The sequence below is a fragment of the Giraffa tippelskirchi genome, chromosome 9 (genome assembly GCF_054371585.1).
Source record: "Giraffa tippelskirchi isolate mGirTip1 chromosome 9, T2T-mGirTip1v1.2.pri, whole genome shotgun sequence".
Taxonomy (NCBI): Eukaryota; Metazoa; Chordata; class Mammalia; order Artiodactyla; family Giraffidae; genus Giraffa; species Giraffa tippelskirchi.
Genome location: NC_137283.1, coordinates 106,013,773 through 106,036,544, shown reverse-complemented (window position 1 = coordinate 106,036,544; position 22,772 = coordinate 106,013,773). Strand labels below are relative to the sequence as shown.

Here is a 22,772-nt window from a genome sequence, read left to right as displayed (position 1 = left end):
ATGACTTTCTACATGAATGTAGAAATGATGAATTTCTACAGTTCTGGGAAGCAGAGAAATGGAAAAAGTTAAAACAAAAATCACTGTTAACCATCTATCTTTCATTACAATAAAAACTGATTTTAAAATGTTATAGTAAGAAATTTCATCCCAGTTCCATTAGATTAGAATTAAAGGAAAAATGAACAGAGTATATCTGAATTGGATATATTTTCTTTTAACTGGAATAGCAATATAAATACAAAGAAATAGAAATTTAAAAAGATGTTATCATATACTTACATTCCTGATACTAATGACACCTTGAACACGTGCTGAGCAGTGGAAGATGGGTTGCCTAAAGCCACATTAAGTGCTCTGTCGATACTGAATGCCACCTGAGACAGATGGCTTTCTGGCTGCTGTCCATAAGCATCATATGGCACATAGAGGTAAGGAAAGACGCCATGCAGATGAAGACATGTCTTCTGACCTAAAATGTAACACAGTGTAAAGTTTAGACTGGAGATGCATTTTAAAACCTTAACATTACAAAGCTCAGAATACAAATCATTTAAATGGTCTAATAACAATGCAGCTTATCTGAGAGAAGGGCTGAAGAAACTAACCCGTAGTTAAAGCCACCTGTATTGACTATATCTCACAACAGAACATCTAGAAGCATTCTGTAAATATAAGCATTAGAGTATGATTTAAATAGCAGTTTTGCTGAAAATACGTTGGAATATTTCATCTTCACAATCTAACTACTTTTACGTACTTCACCAAACTTCCCTATAATACCACATAACACAGTGTTATGAAGCTTACAAAAATTCACTGAAAGTTTACTAAATAAATCAGTTAATGTCTATCTTCACATTCCAGTGGGTGGAATTTTGCTATGGAGAGGGGGTAGTTGGGAAGGGCAAAAATGAAATTCTGCTGTTAGGGAAAAAAAAATCAAAACATACAAAAACAAAAGACAATTCCTACAGATCAATTGTCTGGATATCTAAATTGCACATTTGGTGAAGTGGGACAGGGGAGACACAATGAGGGAAAAAAACAAGCATTTACACTTTCTAGGAAGTCATCATATTAGGCAAGGTGCAGAAAGGGTAAATGGTGCTGATCTACCAACAGACAATCCCATATAGCCATGATAAAGAAGGTAACGTGAGTGAGAACTCACTAAAGAAAGTGCTACAGAAACAGTAATGTATTCGTGACAAGGTTAAGTAACAAAAAGCAGATGCACTATTACTCTCATGAATCTGGCAGGGCTGTATAAAAATGGTTCCTGTCCTCAGAACATTGTCCCTTGTTCCCCTTGGGTATGTGCCATTTGTCTAATACAAACACAGAAGAAAACAGCAGTGATGGAAGAACACACCCATTTTCTCATTCTGTCACTATCACCGTACTGCCCTGCAAACATTATCCTAAGGCTTCTCCCCCACCTCTTATCCCACTCTTGTTTCCTGGCTTTTTCTTTCTTCGGAAAAGTTTTTGTTTGATCACTATTTCCTATTCATAATTTAGAGTGATTTACATAAAATACATGGAAAAGAGTTTCATGTTCTGTTGATATCTTGTATTTATACTTTTTATAATGAATAATATCAGCTTGTCTTATTTTTAAGGGACAGCTGTAACAGAATTAACAAATAAATCTGGAATAGTTATAAAGTGTAGCAAAATTGCAAAGGTCACATAATGGAATAAGATCTATGCCCTCCTCAGTACAGTATTCAGATTTGAGCTACTAACTTTGACATTTTCGAAGAATTACAAATTTTGTTGCTGTTAGACCAATTTCAATTTCTAATTTTACGTTACTTAATTTCAAAGAAATAAAAAAACTCTTTCATTTAAAAGCGAATTCTTTATTCTGTTTCATTCTAAATACAACACAATGAAAGTGAAAGTGTTAGTCACTCAGTCATATCTGATTCTTTGCGGCCCCATGGACTGTAACCTGCCAGTCTTCTCTGTCCATGGAATTTTCCAAGCAAGAATACTGGAGTGGGTTGCCGTATCCTTCTCCAGGGGATCTTCCTGTCCCAGGGATCGAACCCGGATCTCCTAGCATTTCAAACAGAGTCTTAACTGTCTGAGTCACCATGCAGCATGATACTATTTTCTAAATATTATAGCTTTTAATCCTTTAAATAGAAAAAATTCAAATTGTAATAATGAATGAGTCTTAAAAAATATATTTATCAATTTATTGATGATCTATTTTAATGTTTTTTGAACATCTCATGAAAAAAGGGTATAACCATTACAACTTCTGGATATACACCAGTTTGGTTAAAAGTAACTGACATGCTAAACCATAGTGTGCTCCAGGGAGGTGAGGAGACAGAAATGTATTCCCTTTTTAGGTTGACAAATAAAATCTAAGACCAGTGATTACAGAATTACTAGCATATTTTACAAGTAATACTGTTAAGCTCTTAAGACACTAATTTTAATCAATATCTTAATAATGGAAATTTAGATACATTTTATAAGAAATAATTATAAAATTTCATTTCTAATAGTCTCCTCATAGGCAGGATGTTTACAAAGTTCATTTAAACATTTAAAATATCCTCTTTTCATATCTCCTGTGGAGTAGGGGCCAGAGAAATGATCTTTCTATTTCTAGGTTTTGGAACTATAATAATTTGTGGTGGATGATTTAGAAAAAAAAACAGAAATGATTTATTCAGCAGGCACTGGACATCAAGTGCTTTACATGCATTTATTTCTAAAACTTAGAACAACCTTGCAAGTATCACAAAGGTTAACTTTAGTAAAATAACATACCTATTAGGTAACTGAATCAGGATTTAAAAACAGATCAACAAAATCTAAAACCAATGCTCTTTCCATTTAACCATTCTGGTTCAGTATTTTCTTTTTTTTTTAATTAATACTGGCTTCCTTAATTTCTCAGTTTTCATTCTGTACTATTAACACCTGTTTCTTTATCTGACTCTCCCATCTGACTGCAAACTCTTTGGGACCTGATGCTGTGTTTCAATGATCATAAAATCCCCAGGATCCAGCACAAAACATATGTGTTTAATAGACGTTTATTAAATGAATGCAAGAGCTTCCAGCAAAACAGAATAGTTGCTTAAGGAAAAGGAATGGTGTGAAAGCCCAGAATATCTGAAAAAACCTATCTGTGAAAACAGAGGGACTCGGATACAACTAAGGTACCACTGCCAAGGTTACAGAAGGACATAGAGAGTCCCCAGCTTACTGCACTTTCCTACCCTGAAGGATCCAAAGTCCCACTCAAAGCTGTAGTCACTACATCAAAACAGATGCACCTCCATCTAGTTCTCCAGCAGCGAGGGATGGCTCAGTGCTTGACTCACCACCTCTTCTCAAGAACAATCTCCTGAAGAGCAACCACAGCATAAGGAATTCTTGGCAGAGCTGTAACAGCTCTACTACAGAATAAGTATCACAGAAACAAGATAAAATAAGACTCAAAAGTTGAAACAAAGAGAAATGTGTAAAAATGAATGAGAGTCGATGTCTTTTTGGCAACACTATGTCTTTTATGACTGTAAAATTTGTAGCTCTGCCATAGCATTGCTTGATACAGACTGTTTTTATTTATTTCCTTCTATTAGCTCCATCCCACACAAATGTGTGGGACCATATAGATGAACAGTCCCTCAGATAAACTAGTCTACCCTCACCCCTCTAAGGATTAGAGTCAGCTGTGAGGAAACACCCTAAAACCAGTGGTGTGAGCATTAGTGGCTTCTCATAAAAGAAGCCCAAGTAGCTGGTACTACAGACTCAGGTTTTTTCAACATCTCTTTAGTGGCCTCGTTAAGAGGAAGATTTGACTTCAGTCTCGAGGCATTTCTACTATACTCCAAAGAGTTCCACACAAGTTTCTCTTAAGAATGTCTTTCTCAAATTAACAAAAGCTATGCTGCTTAGAAACCTTACTAAATGATTTAGGGATTCTGGATATTAGCTATTTCCAGGCAACATAGATCCAAAGAAATAAAATATCCCTACTTTCTGAATGTTCCCTATTATTGTTATGTGAAACTGAATTAAGGCAACAAATTCAGTAGGAACAGACTGTCATTGGAAGAATAAGCCTATGTAAACAGGTTTCAAAAAATTTTCCACTGAACTTGTCACAGCATAACTGCTCACTTTTAAAGACACTATAGCAAAACTTTGTGGAATTGGCTATTTTCCAACTATGTAAGAAGGGATTTTATAACTAAGGTAGGTGCTTCTGTAATAGCTAGTGTTTGGTGCTCTAAATCTAATCTCTCACAGAACTTAAAACTTCACTAAAGATTAAGTCCTCTGTATTCCAACATTTCTTTTATTGTTTTCTCACATTTTCTTCTATATTTTAAGAGCCCAGATTTGGATCTGAATTAACTGTGCTTCTAAAATCTTGTTAGTCTATCTGTAACAAAAATGACGTCTGGTTTTGTAGATCCATTTGCAATAGTAGAAAGACTAACATGTGCCATTCTTCTTACTCTGGGGTCTGAATTGTTTTTTTCTGGTAAGTGGCATACAGTACATATTTTAGGCTTTATGGACTATACTGTCTCTGCTATAACTATGAAACTCTGTTGTTATAGCCTGAAAGCAGTCACAGACAGTACTTAAGTAAATAGCCATGGCTGTGTTCCAATAAAATTTCATTTACAACTGGGGACAGGCAGGATTTTGTCTATGGATAGTAATCCCTGCTCTGATTAGACTTCCCTGTCAACCAGAACAGGAAAATTTAATGGCCTCTTTTTTCCTTTTTTTTTTTCCCCCAAAACAAGCTGATTGGTAATCACAATCAAAATCATGCTGGCCTAAGAGTATCTTAGGAGACTGATTAAGAAAAGCCCATTTTGAAATTTGCAAACCCCATCTCCCAAATCTCAATCTACACAAAATTTTAAACAAAACTCTACAGAGCTATGAAACAAACAATCAAAAAAAAAAACAAAAAAAAAAAACTCGGTTATGTGAACAGAAAAATTTGTATTTATGAAATTTCTCATGTTTTCTTCTTCATGAAACATCTCTTAAGTTTTATATTACGATCATTCAATGTTTTTGAATTTCTCCAGTATTTCTTCGCCTCCATCACTCCATCTTTCTTTTCCTAGCCCCACAAAAACCACAAAATGAACCAAACAAAACTCCTAATAGTCACAGTTTGAAAGCAAGTGTTATATCACCTATTCTCATGAAAAAAAGAAGTTTTAAGGATATACTCTTAGCCCTAGAAATTTTTTCCAGGATTTATGCTAAGGAAAAAAGTTAAGAATGTACATAAAGATTTAGATATTAAGATGTTAAGACAGTATAATAATCATTAAAAAATGAAGATAATAAACATCTTCAATTAGGAAATTAAGTAATTATGCTTTATATGTATCACAGAACATATCTATGGCCCTCATACCAAATCCTGCTTGCCACCTGTTTTTGTAAGTAAAGTTTTATTGGAATACACCACACCCACTTGGAATGGTCTATTCCAAATATAGGAGGAGTTGAATAATTGTGACAAAGACCTTCTAGTCTTTAAAACTTGAAATATATACTATGTGGTATAAAGTTTGCTAACCTCAGTAACAGATGGTACTGATGTTTTTCCTAGCATAGAGAGATGCTTATGATATATCTATTTCTGGTGATACTCAGATTTATTTCAATTGTGAAACTATATATATTAAATTAGATAATGGGTGATTTTGTTTTTTTTCTTGTTGCTTATAAATATTTTCTAAATATTATAAAATTTGTGCAAAAGACAGGCAGGAAGGAAGAAGTCACCTACTTCTCAATGACCCAGAAATTAAAAACAAAATATTATAAAAACTAAGTATAATCACTAACTTTATTATGGGCATATATATATAACTTCCTATTGAATAGTTTCTCTTCACTTTCTCCTTTCATTTCTAAATAATGCTTTGGGGTTTCATATATATATATTCATGGCATTGTATTTTTCAACTAAGACATAAAGGACTTCATTTAGAATCATTGGCTTTAAGTTAGTAATGTTGCATTACTAGCAGAGCTATATCCCTCAAACACCAGATGTTTCAAAGGGCTGTTTTATTCATACATTTGCTGAGGGTATCTTTGTATTCTCAGTGCTCAATATGCTTGGTTCCATCATTCATATATGTAGGCATAAATTCACTATTCATGAAATAATTTGTGGAAGCCCAAAGTTAAGTGCTAGGCTACAGGCTGCTCATAATCACAGTCACTGATCTCATGGACTTGGCATTCTACTTGGAGATAAAGATGAGTAAATAGGCAATTACAGTATGGTAATTCTATATCTAGAGGTATGTAATACAGTTTGTGAGAATACAGGAAGGTTTCCCTGACGAAGTAACAAAAAGCAAAGGAGAAAGAATACCGTAGTATGTAACTGAAAGTGAACAGGAACATGACATGGTCCAGAAACAGGAAAAAGGCAATTTGGACGGAGCAAGAAATGCAATGCAGAGAAGGGCGAAGTCTGTGTGTGTATGTATTCGTACATGCGTGTGTGTGTAGACTCTGTGACTTACGTGGATTTGCATTTATAATTTCCTTGTGGACACACTGTGAAGAAGTTTGGGACAGAATGAGACTATAATGGGAACATCTGTTTAGGAGTCTACTGGAGTAATTCAGACAAGAGATGTCAGTAGAGATGAAGAAAATCTAATTCAAGGATTTAGGGCACAGAATTGAAAAGTAACTGACTCTAATATGGAGGAAAGGTAAAGGAGAAAGAATCAAAAACGACCCACATTTTTAGTTTAGGCAACTAGATAAATGAGAGTATCAAAGAAACTGAGAAAGAAAAATAAATTGATTTGTATTTTGAACTTAAGAAATTTTATGTGTCTATAGAAATTCCAAAGATTTACATTAAGCACAATTAGATACAGATGTGGAATTTAAGACAAAGATATGGGCTGGAGAAGACAACAGACTTGCGAGTCTGAGCAACAACTAGGTAAGAATGCTCAGGGGCAACAGACAGACAATAGAAGAGCAGTAACAGTCAATGAATAATTGAGAACGGAAGTATGTTAGCAGGCTTCCAGGTGGCTCAGTGGTAAAGAATCAACCTGCAACGCAGAAGATGCAGGTTCAATCCCCGGGTCGGGAAGATCCCCTGGAAAAGAAAATGGCAACCCACTTCAGTATTCTTGCCTGAGAAATCCTATGGACAGAGCAGCCTGGGGGGCTACAGTCCATGATGTCACAAAAGAGCTGGACACGATTTAGTGATTAAACAACAACAAAGTATGTTAGCCATGGAACCAGAGTCCCAAGGGTCCAGTAGAAACATGTAAGAGAAAAACAAGCAATGAGAAGCTGGATAAGAGACTGGAAACAGAATGCTAACAAAAATACACAGCAATGGGAAGAAGTACATTCAGAATGGCAGAGGAAGTAATTAGTAAAAACACTAAGAAGATATACGCACCCCAATATTCACAGCAGCGTTTTTTATAATTTCCAAGATATGGAAGCAACGTAAGTGTTCATCAGCAGATGCATGGATAAAGAAGCTGTGTACATACGTATACACACACACACCCCAGAATACTACTTGGCCATAAAAAAAGAATGAAATTTTGCCATATGTAACAACATGGATGGATTTGGACAGTATTATGCTGGAGAAGGAAATGGCAACCCACTCCAGTGTTCTTGCCTGGAGAATCCCAGGGATGGCGGAGCCTGGTGGGCTGCCGTCTATGGGGTCGCACAGAGTCGGACAGGACTGAAGCGACTTAGCAGCAGCAGCAGCAGCATGCTAAGTGATACTTAGGCTGCATAGTGCTGGAGCGGCAAGTGGCTGAGAGGAGATACCCCACATCCAAGATCAGGAGTGGTGACCGAGAGGAGATACCCCACGTGCAAGGTCAGGAGCGGTGGCCGTGAGGAGATACCCCACGTCCAAGGTAAAGAACAGCGGCTGCACTTTTCTGGAGCAGCCATGAAGAGATACCCCATGTCCAAGGTAACAGAAACCACAGTTAAGACAGTAGGCACTGAGAGAGGGCATCAGAGGGCAAATAGACTGAAACCACAATCACAGAAAACTAGCCAATCTGATCACATGGACCACAGCCTCGTCTAACTCAATGAAACTAAGCCATGCCATGTAGGGCTACCCAAGACAAACAGGTCATGGTGGAGAGTTCTGACAAAATGTGGTCCACTGGAGAAGGGAATGGCCAGTATTCTTGCCTTGAGAACCCCATGAACGGTATGACAAGACAAAAAGATAGGACATTGAAAGATGAACTGCCTAGGTCAGTAGGTGCCCACTACACTACTGGAGATCAGTGGAGAAGTAACTCCAGAAAGAATGAAGGGATGGGGCCAAAGCAAAAACAACACCCAGTTGTGGATGTGACTAGTGATAGAAGCAAGGTCTGATGCTCTAAAAAGCAATATTGCATAGGAACCTGGAATGTTAGGTCCATGAATCAAGGCAAATTGGAAGTGGTCAAACAGGAGATGACAAGAGTGACCATCAACGTTCTAGAAATCAGCAAGCTAAAATGGACTGGAATGGGTGAATTTAACTCAGATGACCAATATATATACTACTGTGGGCAAGAATCCCTTAGAAGAAATGGAGTAGCCATCATAGTCAATAAGAGAGTCCAAAATGCAGTACTTGGATGCAATCTCAAAAACGACAGAATGATTTCTGTTTGTTTCTAAGGCAAACCATTAAATATCACGGTAATTCAAGTCTATGCCCCGACCAGTAACACCAAAGAAGCTGAAGTTGAACGGTTCTATGAAGACCTACAAGACCTTTTAGAACTAACACCCCCCAAAAAATGTCTTTTTCATCATAGAGGACTGGAATGCAAAATTAGGAAGTCAAGAAACACCTGGCGTAACAGGCAAATTTGGTCTTGGAGTACAGAAGGAAGCAGGACAAAGGCTAATAAGAGTTTTGCCAAGACAACGCACTGGTCATAGCAAACACTCTCTTCCAACAACACAAGAGAAGATTCTACACATGGACAACACCAGATGGCCAACACCGAAATCAGATTGATTATATTCTTTGCAGCCAAAGAAGCTCTATACAATCAGCATAAACAAGACCGGGAGCTGACTGTGGCTCAGATCATGAACTCCTTATTGCCAAATTCAGACTCAAATTGAAGAAAGTGGGGAAAACCATTAGACCATTCAGTTCAGTTCAGTCGCTCAGTCGTGTCTGACTCTTTGCAACCCCGTGAACCACAGCACGCCAGGCCTCCCTGTCCATCACCAACTCCCTGAGCCCACCCAAACCCATGTCCATCAAGTCGGTGATGCCATCCAACCATCTCATCCTCTGTTATCCCCTTTTCTTCCTGCTCTCAATCTTTCCCAGCATCAGGGTCTTTTCTAATGAGTCAGCTCTTCACATCAGGTGGCCAAAGGATTGGAGTTTCAGCTTCAACATCAGTCCTTCCAATGAACACCCAGGACTGATCTCCTTTAGGATGGACTGATTGGATCTCCTTGCAGTCCAAGGGACTCTCAAGAGTCTTCTCCAACACCACAGTTCAAAAGCATCAATTCTTTGACGCTCAGCTTTCTTCACCGTCCAACTCTCACATCCATACATGACCACTGGAAAAACCATAGCCTTGACTAGACGGACCTTTGTTGGCAAAGTAATGTCTCTGCTTTTTAATATGCTGTCCCTTATGATTATAGAGTGGAAGTGAGAAATAGACTTAAGGGACTAGATCTGATAGACAGACTGCCTGATAAACTATGGACAGAGGTTCATAACACTGTACAGGACACAGGAATCAAGACCATCCCCAAGAAAACGAAATGCAAAAAAGCAAAATGGCTGTCTGAGGAGGCCTTACAAATAGCTGGGAAAAGAAGAGAAGCAAAAAGCAAAAGAGAAAAGGAAAGATATACCCATTTGAATGCAGAGTGCCAAAGAATAGCAAGGAGAGATAAGAAAGCCTTGCTTAGTGATCAGTGCAAAGAAATAGAGGAAAATAATCGAATGGGAAAGACTAGAGATCTCTTCAAGAAAATTAGATACCAAGGGAACATTTCATGCAAAGATGGGCTCAATAAGGGACAGAAATGGTATGGACCTCACAGAAGCAGAAGATTTTAAGAAGAGGTGGCAAGAACACACAGAAGAACTATACAAAAAAGATCTTCATGACCCAGATAATCATGATGGTGTGATCACTCACCTAGAGCCAGACATCCTGGAATGTGAAGTCAAGTGGGCCTTAGAAAGCATCACTACGAACAAAGCTAGTGGAGGTGATGGAATTCCAGTTGAGCTATTTCAAATCCTGAAAGATGATGCTGTGAAAGTGCTGCACTCAATATGCCAGCAAATTTGGAAAACTCAGCAGTGGCCACAGAACGGGAAAAGGTCAGGTTTCATTCCAATACCAAAGAAAGGCAATGCCAAAGATTGCTCAAACTACCACACAATTGCACTCATCTTACACGCTAGTAAAGTAATGTTCAAAATTCTCCAAGCCAGGCTTCAACAGTACGTGAACCGCAAAATTCCAGATGTTCAAGCTGGTTTTAGAAAAGGTGGAGGAACCAGAGATCAAATTGCCAACATCTGCTGGATCATCGAAAAAGCAAGAGAGTTCCAGAAAAACATCTATTTCTGCTTTATTGACTACGCTAAAGCCTTTGACTGTGTGGATCACAACAAACTGTGGAAAATTCTTCAAGAGATGGGAATACCAGATCATCTGACCTGCCTCTTGAGAAACCTGTATGCAGGTCAGGAAGCAACAGTTAGAACTGGACATGGAACAACAGACTGGTTCCAAATAGGAAAAGGAATACGTTAAGGCTGTATATTGTCACCCTGCTTATTTAACTTATATGCAGAGTACATAATGAGAAATGCTGGGCTAGAGGAAGCACAAGCTGGAATCAAGACTGCCAGGAGAAATATCAATAACCTCAGATATGCAGGTGACACACCACCCTTATGGCAGAAAGTGAAGAAGAACTAAAAGAGCCTCTTGATGAAAGTGAAAGAGGAGAGTGAAAAAGTTGGCTTAAAGCTCAACATTCAGAAAACTAACATCATGGCATCTGGTCCCATCACTTCATGGCAAATAGATGGGGAAACAGTGGAAACAGTGGCTGACTATTTTTTGGGGCTCCAGAATCACTGCAGATGATGATTTCAGCCATGAAATTAAAAGAAACTTACTCCTTGGAAGGAAAGTTATGACCAACCTGGACAACATATTAAAAAGCAGACACATTACTTTGCCAACAATGGTCCATCTAGCCAAGGCTATGGTTTTTCCAGTAGTCATGTATGGATGTGAGAGTTGGACTATAAAGAAAAGTGAGCGCCAAAGAAACAATGCTTTCGAACTGTATTGTTGGAGAAGACTCTTGAGAGTCCCGTGGACTGCAAGGAGATCCAACCAACCCATCCTAAAGGAAATCAGTCCTGAATATTCATTGGAAGGACTGATGTTGAAGCTGAAACTCCAATCCTTTGGCCACCTGATGCAAAGAGCTGACTCATTAGAAAAGACCCTGATGCTGGGAAAGATTGAGGGCAGGAGGAGAAGGGGACGACAGAGGATGAGATGGTTGGATGGCATCACCGACTCGATGGACATGGGTTTGGGTGAACTCCGGGAGTTGGTGATGGACAGGGAGGCCTGACGCGCTGCAGTCCATGGGGTCGCAAAGAGTCAGACACGACTGAGCGACTGAACTGAAACTGATGCTAAGTGAAATAAGTCAGACAGAGAAACACAAATATTGCATGATACATCACTTATGTGTGGAATCTAAAAAAATACAAAACTAGTGAATACAACAAACAAGACTCAGAGACATAGAGAACTAGTGGTTACCGGGAGGGAAATGGAAAGGAGGAGGGGCAATTTACGGGTAGAGGATTTAGAGGTACAAACTATTATGTATAAAATATGCTACAAGGATGTAATTTACAACACAGGGAATATAGCCAATACTTTATATCTATAAATGAAGTATAACCTTTAAAAATAATAAAGCACTGTATTGTACACCTGTAACATTTGATACTGTACATCAACAATACTTCAAGAAAAAATTTTCTAAAAGAATACAGATAAACACTGTCAAAATAAACTTTTTTTCAGCACTCAGGAAATTAACTGAAGGATTGTGATAATCCAAGCAATGCTTACTCAAGAAAACCTGTTGATCTTAGCAAAAGCAGCAAGCTTTGTAGGCTGTTAACTTGCCCTAATGCAATCTCTCATCTCCAGCTTTAGATAAGCCTTGAAAACCAAAATCTTGCTACTATGGTAGCTGTGAAACCCAAAAACCAAGCATATACTGGAGAGCTAGAATATATTTGCATTTTCCCCCCAAGCACTAGAAAACTCTTGCTATTTCACCTGCATGGCAGCTTGCTAGAAAAACTGCATTCTTCAGGCTTTATTTGACAAGACACAGAGCCCTCTCGATGTGTATAGTCCTATCTGCAATGTATTTGTTGAAAATAGTCAATAGCAATTGTTTAACATCGCAGTTTCCTGAGCAGATTTTACTAGTTGCAGCTAATAAAGAGGGTGACCAAAATACTTAAAAGGAAAGACTGAGGAGTGAAATATCCATAAGAAGCTTTGAAAAACTCTGCAATGGTCCTGGGAATTTAGAAGGCTATGCACATATGCGGAGCCGTGTGAACTGCGCAGAAGACCTAACAAGGCCCTAATCATTCACTTCTGGCTGCTCTTGAAGCTTTGCTTAAACACACACACACAGCCCCTAAACAAAAGCTGAACAGAGACCTACTGGCTCAAAGCATTTAAAGAAATCTCTGGCCAATCAATAACTGACCACCAAGCTAGCTGAGCCGACTTCAAAGAACAGACACTGAACAGAATTAACCCAGGAAAGTCACTAAAGAAATAAATAGCAACACCAACAACAGAGCAAAACAAATTCTGGGGGTAGGAAGGACTATGCTTTTCTTAACTGTCACCTTTATTGAAAATATCTAGTTTCCAACAAAAAATTGTAAGACATACAAAGAAACAGGGAAGTATGACCCATACATAGGAAAAAAGTCGACAGAAACTGTCTCTGAAGAAGTCGAGATGTTGGTCTTACTGGACAAAAACCTTAAATCACCTTAAATCACCTATTAAAAATATTTCAAAGAAATAAAGGAAATTATGTATAAAGAATTAAAGAAAAGTTTGAGTCACATTTTATATTTTATATATAAATTTATATATATAACACATTTATATTTATATACAAATATAATACATTTTATATTCTCTACTTATCATAGAATATAAATGAGACAAATTATAAAAACAATCAAATAAAAAGCTAGCATTTCAATATGAAAATGATATTCCCATCCAGTGCAATTAAAAAACCCAAAAAGTATAATATACACATCTGAGTTGAAAAGAGCAATAAAAGAAATGAGAATTTTACTAGAGAAGATAAACAGCACACTTGAACTGGCAAAAGAATCACTGAACTTGCAGACAGTTGAGATTCTCCAATTTTATGAAGAAACCTGGGCTTTCCATTTGGCACTAGTGGTAAAGAACCTGCCTGCCAATGCAGGAGACACAAGAGACATGGATTTGATCCTGGGTCAGGAAGATCCCTTGGAGGAGGGCATGGTAACCCACTTCAGTATTTTTGCCTGGAGAATCCCTTGGACAGAGGAGCCTGGTGGGCTACAGTCCATAGGGTTGCAAAGAGTCGAACACAACTTAAGCCACTAAGTGCGTGCACACGCGCGCACACACGCACGCACACATACACACACACAGAAAAATGAACAGAGCCTCAAAGTCTGTGGGACTACATCAGGTATGCCAACATATACACAATGTGAATTTCCAAAGGAGAGGAGAGAGGAAAAGGAGTGGAAAGAGTATCTGAAAAAAATAATGACAAAAAACTTCTCCAATTTGATGGAAAACATCAGTTTGTATATCTAAGAAGTTCAATAAATTTCAAGTAGGACAAAGCTGAAGATATTCACACTTAGATGTTTCACAGCCAAACTGTCAAAAGACAGACAGAAATCATGACAGCAGCGAAAGAAAAACATTTCTCAGGTACAAAGTTTCCTGAACAAGTTTAATAGCTGACCTCTCATTAGAAACTATGCAGGCCAGTGAGCAGGGGTCACAGTGATGAAAGAGAAAGACTGTCATCCAAGAATTCTGTTCTAGCAAAAGTATCCTGCAAAAAATGAAGAGAGCTAGGTGAGGTGGGAAAAAAGAAAGTTAAGACATTACTAGATAAAGGAAAATTGAAAGAATTAAATCTCTAGCAGACCTGCCCTGTAAGAAACACTAAACAGTTGTTTCATTTCAGGCTGAAATGAAAAAAACAACAGACAGTAACTCAAACCCACACTAAGCAATAAAAAGCAGGAGTAAAGGTAGCTATGTAAGTAAACACAAAAGATAAGAAAAATGTATATTTGTAACTCTTTTCTTCTATCTCATTCAAAGGACAGGTGCATAAAATTATTATAAAATTGTATTGATGGCGGCTTCCCTGGCGGTCCAGTGGTTAAGAATCCGCTTTACAATGTAAGGAACATTGGTTCCATCAGGTCCAGGAAGATCCCACATGCCGTGGAACAACTAAGCCTTTGCCACAACAACTAAGCCAATGCTCTGAAGCCCACACACCCCAGAGCCTGTGCTCTGCAACAGAGAAGCCACCACAATGTAAAGCCCACACACCACAACCAGAAAGTAGCCCCCACTCTCTGCAACTACAGAAAGCCTGCGAGCAGCAACAAAGACCCACCACAGCCCTCCAAAATAAAATAAATAAATAAATCTAAAAAATTATGTTGATGGGCTTATAATGTATAAAGATACAATTTTTATAAATGGTTTTATATTAGAACAAAGTTTTTATATGTCGAGATTAATCCAAACTAGACTGTTTTAAATTAAGATGTTAACTGTAATCCCTGTGGCAACCCCAAGGAAAGTAGTGTGTGAGTGTGTGAGTGTGAGTGTGAGTGTGAGAGTGTGTGTGTGTGTGTGTGTGTGTGTGTGTGTGTGTGTGTGTGTTGCTCAGTCATGTCCGACTCTTTGCAACCCCATGGACTGTAGCTCACCAGGCTCCTCTGTCCATGGAATTCTCCAGGCAAGAATACTGGAGTGGGTTGCCATTCCCTTCTCCAGGGGATCTTCCCAAACTGGGAATCAAACCCAGGTCTTCCACAATGCAGACAGATTCTTTACCGTATGAGCCACCAGGGAATCCTAACTTACATATACACAAACGCATATATATATATATACACACATACACATAAGAAACAACAATAGAATTAAAATAGTATACTAGAAAATAACTTTTCAGCATAAAAGAAGGTAACTTTTTCAGCATAAAGGAAAAGTAGAGCAACATAAAAGCTTTGTGTTTTATACACAGAGAAAACAAAAGAGCAAAATAGAAGATGTATTACTGTAACATAACCGTGTAGGTGGCCAAAGGACGCATTATATCTTGGCCTATAGTTCTCTACTCAATGGGGAAGATCAGTTTTCCCATATTTATATTCACCAGTAAAACTTGGGGTACTGTGGATAAGTTACAGCAGCATTACAAGCCAAAGAAACTGGAGATTAGAATCCTCTGCCTCAGCCATGTCTCAGACATGCTCAGTCCATTTCCTTGAATTAATTAATATACTCTATAAGCAGAAGAATTACTGAGAAAATAGGATAAAGACAGACATAATGAGTATTTTTTTGAAGAAAATGAAGTATGTGATTGGTATTTGGATGGAAAACACTAACTGCATCTCATTTCGAACTATAAGTTCCACTTGCTAATTCAACTATGAATATCATACTTTGGGTTTCCCAGGTAGTTCTAGTGGTAAAGAACCCACCTGCCAATGCAGGAGACATAAGAGACACTGGCAACCCATCCAGTATTGTTGCCTGGAGAAGCCCCATGGACAGAGGAGCCCTGGTGGGCTACAATCCATGGGGTTACAAAGAGTCAGACACGACTGAGCAACTAAGCACAGCACACAGCACATCTTCCTTTACCTACAAAGATGAGTTTAAAACTTGTTTCTTCACTTGTGTCCTCACCTATATAAATCTATTATGCGCTTATGCTATACATATGTTTATACACAGTGGAATCACATCATATATGTGTCTTATTTACTTGATAGGGAGGGATTGAGGGAGGATGGGAAGAGACAGAGATAGAGGAGACTAAATGAATAATCTGAGAACACAATTAAATGATACCAGTGTGATCAGTCAATAAATTTATCCTCTAGCACTATGAGACATACAAATCTGCTGTTCCTTAGTCTCTCAGTTCCTATATGCCTCTAATTGTAGAAGCAGCTCTTACTGAGAGAGGTTAACTAAGTATGATCTTACTGTTTAAAAGATACAGTTAGGAGTTTTCATAAAACACGGCCCTGATTTCAACTAGAGCTCAACTGAGGAGATCATGATATTGGAAAACTAAGCTGTTGGACTTACAGAAAGATGTGTGGTGGATTTCATGCAATTTAAGAGACTGTCAGAGAAACTCTGCCTGTTAGGTTTTAATCTCATACCTTCAGCTTCAGACCCTAACACCCTGTAAGATGCAGTGTCACTGTCTCTATCTTCACACCTACAGTGGGAGTCCCTTGAACATACACATCATGTCTTTTTATTCTTCCTATTCTTAATGCCTAGCAGAGAGCCTGAAATACACAGGGTGTTTGATACATATTAGATTAGCATGTGTGGTTTAATTTTAAAAATGTGTATATTTTTGACCTTTGTGCCTAATTCCTTATACATAGCTCTTGTAACGTTTGGTATCTCCTGAGTATCCTGATAGCAGTATCTTTCGTTATTCGTAATGAACCCCTTTTGACCATACCTGAGTTTATGCTAATGAGGAGACTCTTGGTGGGGTTGTTAGACAGCTTCAAAATGGGGGCTGGTTACCCAGGAATCAACCATATTAGAGCGTTGAAACTTTCGACCTCATCTCACCTGTCTCATCTCCAGGTTCAATTACCAATGGCCAATGATTTAATCAGTCATGCTTTTGTAAGGAAACTTCAATAAAAACTCTTGAATAACGAGGCTTTGGGAAGTTTCCTGATCGGTGGTGCATGCCAACGCCATGGAAAGAGAGGCACCTGAGCTCAGGAGCCTTCTGAAAAGTGCCCTATGTATCTTTTCATCAGGCTACTCATTTGTATCCTTTTAAATAAACCACATTAAGTGTAACACTTTCCTTAAATTTGTAAGTTTTTATAGCAATTTATTGAACCTGAAAGGGACTTGAGAGAGGGATTATGGAAAACCCCTAATCTGTAGTTGGATGAACAGAAGTGAAGGTAGCCTGGGGACCCCATTCATGGCTGAGGAGTGAGGACAGTCTTACAGGACTGATCCCTTACTCTATGGAGTCTGCACAAACTTCAGGTAGTGTCACAACTGAATTGACTTGTAGAACATCCAAAGGTGATGTCAGAAAATTGGAGAATTTATGGTTAGAAAGCAGAACAACAGGATTTTTTTCATACTGGGTAACTCCTACAAGGGTTTTCAAAAACTGAGTCTAGTAGAAATTTGACTGCTTTTATTTTTTCTCCTTATAAACACTGCTTTTCAAATGCTATGAAGATATTCATAATGTCCTCCTATTCCCCACCTGCTTGCTAGGGAGTACAAGAGACTGAATTAAGGACCACTTTTCCATAGTAAACAGCAGTAAAATAACCAACCCTTATATCTCTGGTAGATCAGCTGGTAAAGAATCTGCCTGCAATGCAGGAGACCCTGGTTCAATTCCTAGGTTGGGAAGATTTGCTGGAGAAGGGATAGGCTACCCACGCCAGTATTCTTGGGCTTCTCTGCTGGCTCAGATGGTAAAGAATCCGCCTGCAATGCGGGGGACCTGGGTTCGATCCCAGGTTGGGAAGATTTCCTGGAGAAGGGAATGGCAACCCATTCCAATATTCTTGCCTGGAGAATTCCATGGACAGAGGAGCCTGCACGGCTACAGTCCATGGGGTCGCAAAAAAGCATATATAAACAAATTATTTTATGATTAATATGTCAAAAATCTGATGAAATGATATGCCCAACATTCATATGTAATTTAGTTTGCAAATATTATCACAGAAAGGAAATCAGTAATCACCTTTCTTCTCACAGTGACAGTGAGCCTCAGCCTGGATACTACTTCACACACCATGGCATACCATCACACTGTTCTAAACACCCTAGCCTTAAAAAATTAAACTGCCAACAGTGGTTTCAAGCTACACGTCCCAAGAAAATGTGCACCTTTCAAACTAAATGTCATAAAAATAACTAGTACTTATTAACTTGCTAAAAATATAATTCTGACTTATAAAACCAATGTTTTAGTTTTCCATGTTTTAGCCAGAATGGTCAAACATATTAATCCTTACAGTATTTCAACTGAAAGGTAAGTAATCCAAGGTCTTGAAGTAAAATTAATAATCTGATTTACAATTTGAAAATTCAACTCAGATGATTTAAAGCAGTATTAATAGCTAATCAAGATAAACTTATTGTCCAGTCAACTTTGTATATATATGCCTGGATTTTCTTTCCAAGGCACATAACTAAAATGTTACAAATAATGAGATTATGCAAATCTAGTAAATTTCTCAAGCATACTTTATGGTAGCTAAATACTCAAGGACCATAAAGTTTTACTTGTCTACAAGAAAGTAAAAAGACACCTTAAGGAACAAGAGAAAGTATTTGGGACTTGTATCTAGAATAAATAGTTTTGCAACTCAATAACAGAAAGACAAATAACTCAATTTTCAAAGAGGCAAAGGATCTGAATAGACATTTCCTGAAGAAAACATTACAATGGCCAATAAGTACAAGTAAAGATGCTCAACCTTAGTAGCCACTAATGAAATACAAATCAAAACCATAATTAAATATTACTTTACACCCACTAGAACAGCTATAATCAAAAAGTCAGACAATAACAAGTGTTACAGAGAAACTGGAAACCTCAACATACTGCTGATGGAAATGTTAAACCATCAAATAACACTACAGATGCACTTCACGGATAGTATTTTATATAATAGTTTTCCAAGTTTTTAATAATGGTATTCCAAATTCCTCCCTCTTTTCCCTTATAACATTGCCATCATTCATTTCCCTTCTTCACAATCTATAATTACCCACTACGCTGCTTCTATTATTATTTTGAACAGTTATCTACTATGTCAATTAGGAATAGGAAAACAGAAGATTTTATTTTACCTTCACTTGTCCTTCTATAAAGCTCTTCCTTTCTAAACATTTCACTCCACTCTCTTGCTTGCATGGTTTGTGAAGAGAAGTCCAACGTAACTCTTAGCAATTTGAAAATGATACGAGTAAGTGTAGATTTGCTATTTATCATATTTGGTGTCTTCTAATCTTCCTGGACTGGTGATCTGGTGTCTGGTCATTAATTTTGAAAAATTCTCAGCCATTATTACCTCAAATATTTCCTTTGTTCCTTCCTCTGTTTTCCTTCTGATGAGTCCATCAAAGACATTCTTCACTTCTATTACAATGTTTTCCATTATTTCCCTCTGATTCTTTCTTGGAGTTTCTATCTCTCTGCTTACATTACCCATCTGTTTTTACATGCTATCCACTTTTCTAATTAGATTTCTTAGTATATTAACCAGTTTAATTTTAAATTCCCAGTCTGACAATTCCAAAATCCGTGCCATATTTTACTAGTAGTCAAGCTGTGTTTACTCTAGTTACAGGTATCAGAGGCTAAAATTTCCTCTAAGATCCTTATTTTTGTCTCTCCTATTGTCTTTTGAATTTCCCTAGAAACTCCTTTTAAAATGCAAGCCTTGTAGTTTTTCCATCTGTAATCCTCTGTTACTATACAGGAGCCCCACTGAGTTGGTGGTAAGATAAAAGGGGTGAGAAAAGTGTTCTCTAATCCGATGGTTAGATCTGAGTCTTCAAGTGGCCCTGTGTGTCTGGCTGTGGCCTTTGCAAATGCCTCAGCCTTTTTCCCCTCTTAGATGGGGCAATAAGACTGGACAGAGCTGGAGTTGGGTATTTCCCTTTCTCCAAGTTGGTTAGGCTCTAGTAGTTTCCCTCTTTGGGCAGGGGGAGCCTGTTTCAAAATGGTTTCTATTTCATTGCCCCGTTGGAGGCATAAAGGGACTCCCTCCTCCCATATTCTTCACTGTGAGAACCTGACAGAGCTCGAGGAAGAAAAACTCCACAGAAGTGTGAGACCCCCTTCCCTAAAACTGAGCCCCTGGGAATGTTTAGCTCTCAAGCTAATCTGCACTCAGCTTCTGGAAGTTCATCAGTTACAGTTTAAGTTTTCCTACCAGTTCCTGGCTCCATCAGCTTCTGCCCCTGGGAAGCTGGGATTCTCCATATTTGTCTGTCTCTCCAGTTTTCAGGGTATTGGTAAGCAGAGATGTTGCTTTTTAGTTTGTTCAACTTTGTTCTTATAAGAATGACAACTTCATGTCTAAGTGAAAACCAGAATTCTTATGTCCTTCTGATATGTTCCCATCATTACTTAACACCACACAATGTTTCTGGAAAAATAATATATTCCAGGCTCATCTTGTACATTCTTTGCCCCAGCCATGGAATCAACTATCTCTCAAAGGTTCATTTAGTGAGAATCTTATTTGGAAATCAAGATCTGGGAGTAAGTGTGCTCATTGCTATTGCTATGAGGGTGTCATTAATTGCAGAACCTCTAAGCAAACAGAGCTAGGAAATTTATATATTTATACACACCGCTATATTTGTCTTTCTCTTGCCCCCTCCTCTCTCTCCTCTCTATCTACGACCTACTTATCTAACCTCCTCTTATAAAAGCTGAGTTCATACTGACACCCCTAATTCCAAACTAATACCCCCAGAGACATTCTAGTTGTCCCCATTTACATGTTTCTCTTTTGTCTAACAGAAACCTGGCTCCCATTTTCCTAAATATATTTACCTGTCTTCAAAAACTTAGAAAATGTAAAAAGTAGTTTCAGAATTACTAAACATTTCAACTGAGAAAGGCATGCCTACTAACTAGAATTCAGTATTTTGTTTACTGTTATTTTCTGGGAGGAGCAGGGGAAGAGTCATAAAATTTCCATTTGGTGCAAGACACAAATACTGGGACTTGATTAATTTTGACAAATATGTGTATCTTCATTAAGTTACGGAACATTTCCCATTTTCATCAACCCCAAAATTCCCTTGTGCCACTTTTCATTCAATCCCCATGTCCTCTGAGGCAATCACTGTTCTAATTTTTCACAAAAGTTTTGTCTAGCACTTCATAAAAGTGAAATCACGCTGTACATATCTCTTTTGTGCTTGAGTTCTTTTGCTCAGCACAGTGATTTTGATATTCATCCATAACATCACATGTATCAGTAGCCCATTCCTTTTTATTGCTCCATAGTAACTCCTTATATGGGTATATCTCAGTTTGTTTACCCATTTAATATATGAAACGAGAGATTCAAGGTGCCTGAAGTCACACATTTAACTGGCTGAGAAGTCCAAGGACCTCAGAACCTGAAGAACTCTAAGCTCTTGATTCTTAGTCTGATGTTCTTTTCACTTTACCAAAGCACCACTTCAAACAAGCTAAAAAACAACAACAATAAAAACTCAGGGGTTGTATTTTTTATCAAATAAATTTAGTGATTAAAAGGAAGTACCCATTCACAGTAAACACTGATGTTTCTTCAAGAACCCATACTTCTTCCTAATCTTTACTTCTGCCAATACTGATTGTAAATTTATCTAGCATTTCTCAAATATCTCCTGTATTACTAACCTATATTCTGTCCTAAATGAGAATAACTTATATGTTCACTGATGTCTCCTATTTAATCTTATCAGTTGCCAAGAGGAGTATCTCCTAACTCTAGCATTTCCAGACAATATTCAGCCTTCCACATCTCTTCTCAAAACTGTCAAATCATCCACTTCTATTTAGAAAATGTACCAATCTCTCTTTAAAACATATCATAAAAGGCAGTTCTTCAATCTATAATCTTTAAGTTCCTTCTCAGACCACAATTCACTTTGTTATTCAGACTGAAGGATGAGAACTTTTCTGTACTATCAAATGCTACTACTTTCCCCTCCTGATGAAGGTCTATGGTGGCACAATACAAGGAGACTCTGGATCGCCACCATAAACTAAGGGGCCAAAAATCTTGGAAGTCCCTCGCAGTCCAGTGGTTAGGACTTGGCACTTTAACTGCTGGAGTCCAGGTTCAATGCCTGGTTGGGGAACTTAAGATCCTTCCTACACTGTTGGCTGCAATGTAAGTTGGTGCAGCCACTATGGAAAACAGTAGGGAGGTTCCTCAAGAAACTAAAAATAGAGATGCCATATGATTCAGCAATCCCACTCCTGGGCATATTTCCAGACAAAACTATAATTCAAAAAGATATATGCACCCCTATCTGCATAGCACTATTCAAAATAGCTAAAACGTGGAAACTACCTAAATGACAGATGAATGGATGAAGATGTGTTGTATGTGTATAAGCAGGGAAACCCACATGGGCTTTCCTGGTGGCTCAGACAGTAAAGAATCTGCCTGCAGTACAGGAGACTCAGGTTCAGTCCCTGGGTTGGGAAGATGTCCTGGAGAAGGGAATGATAACCCACGCCAGTATTCTTGTCTAGAGAATTCCATGGACAGAGGAGCCTGGCGA

The 22,772-nt window shown here is 38.1% G+C and overlaps 1 protein-coding gene across 2 annotated transcripts in view; it reads right to left on the bottom strand.

The window, feature by feature from the left end:
• REV3L (REV3 like, DNA directed polymerase zeta catalytic subunit) overlaps nt 1–22,772 on the bottom strand; it is a 176,311-nt gene that overhangs the window by 118,162 nt on the left and 35,377 nt on the right. For both annotated transcript variants that reach the window (XM_081530576.1, XM_081530577.1), the window contains exon 2: nt 283–472. In XM_081530576.1, the coding sequence (XP_081386702.1) occupies nt 283–472 (190 nt within the window). The remainder of the gene's footprint in view (nt 1–282; nt 473–22,772) is intronic.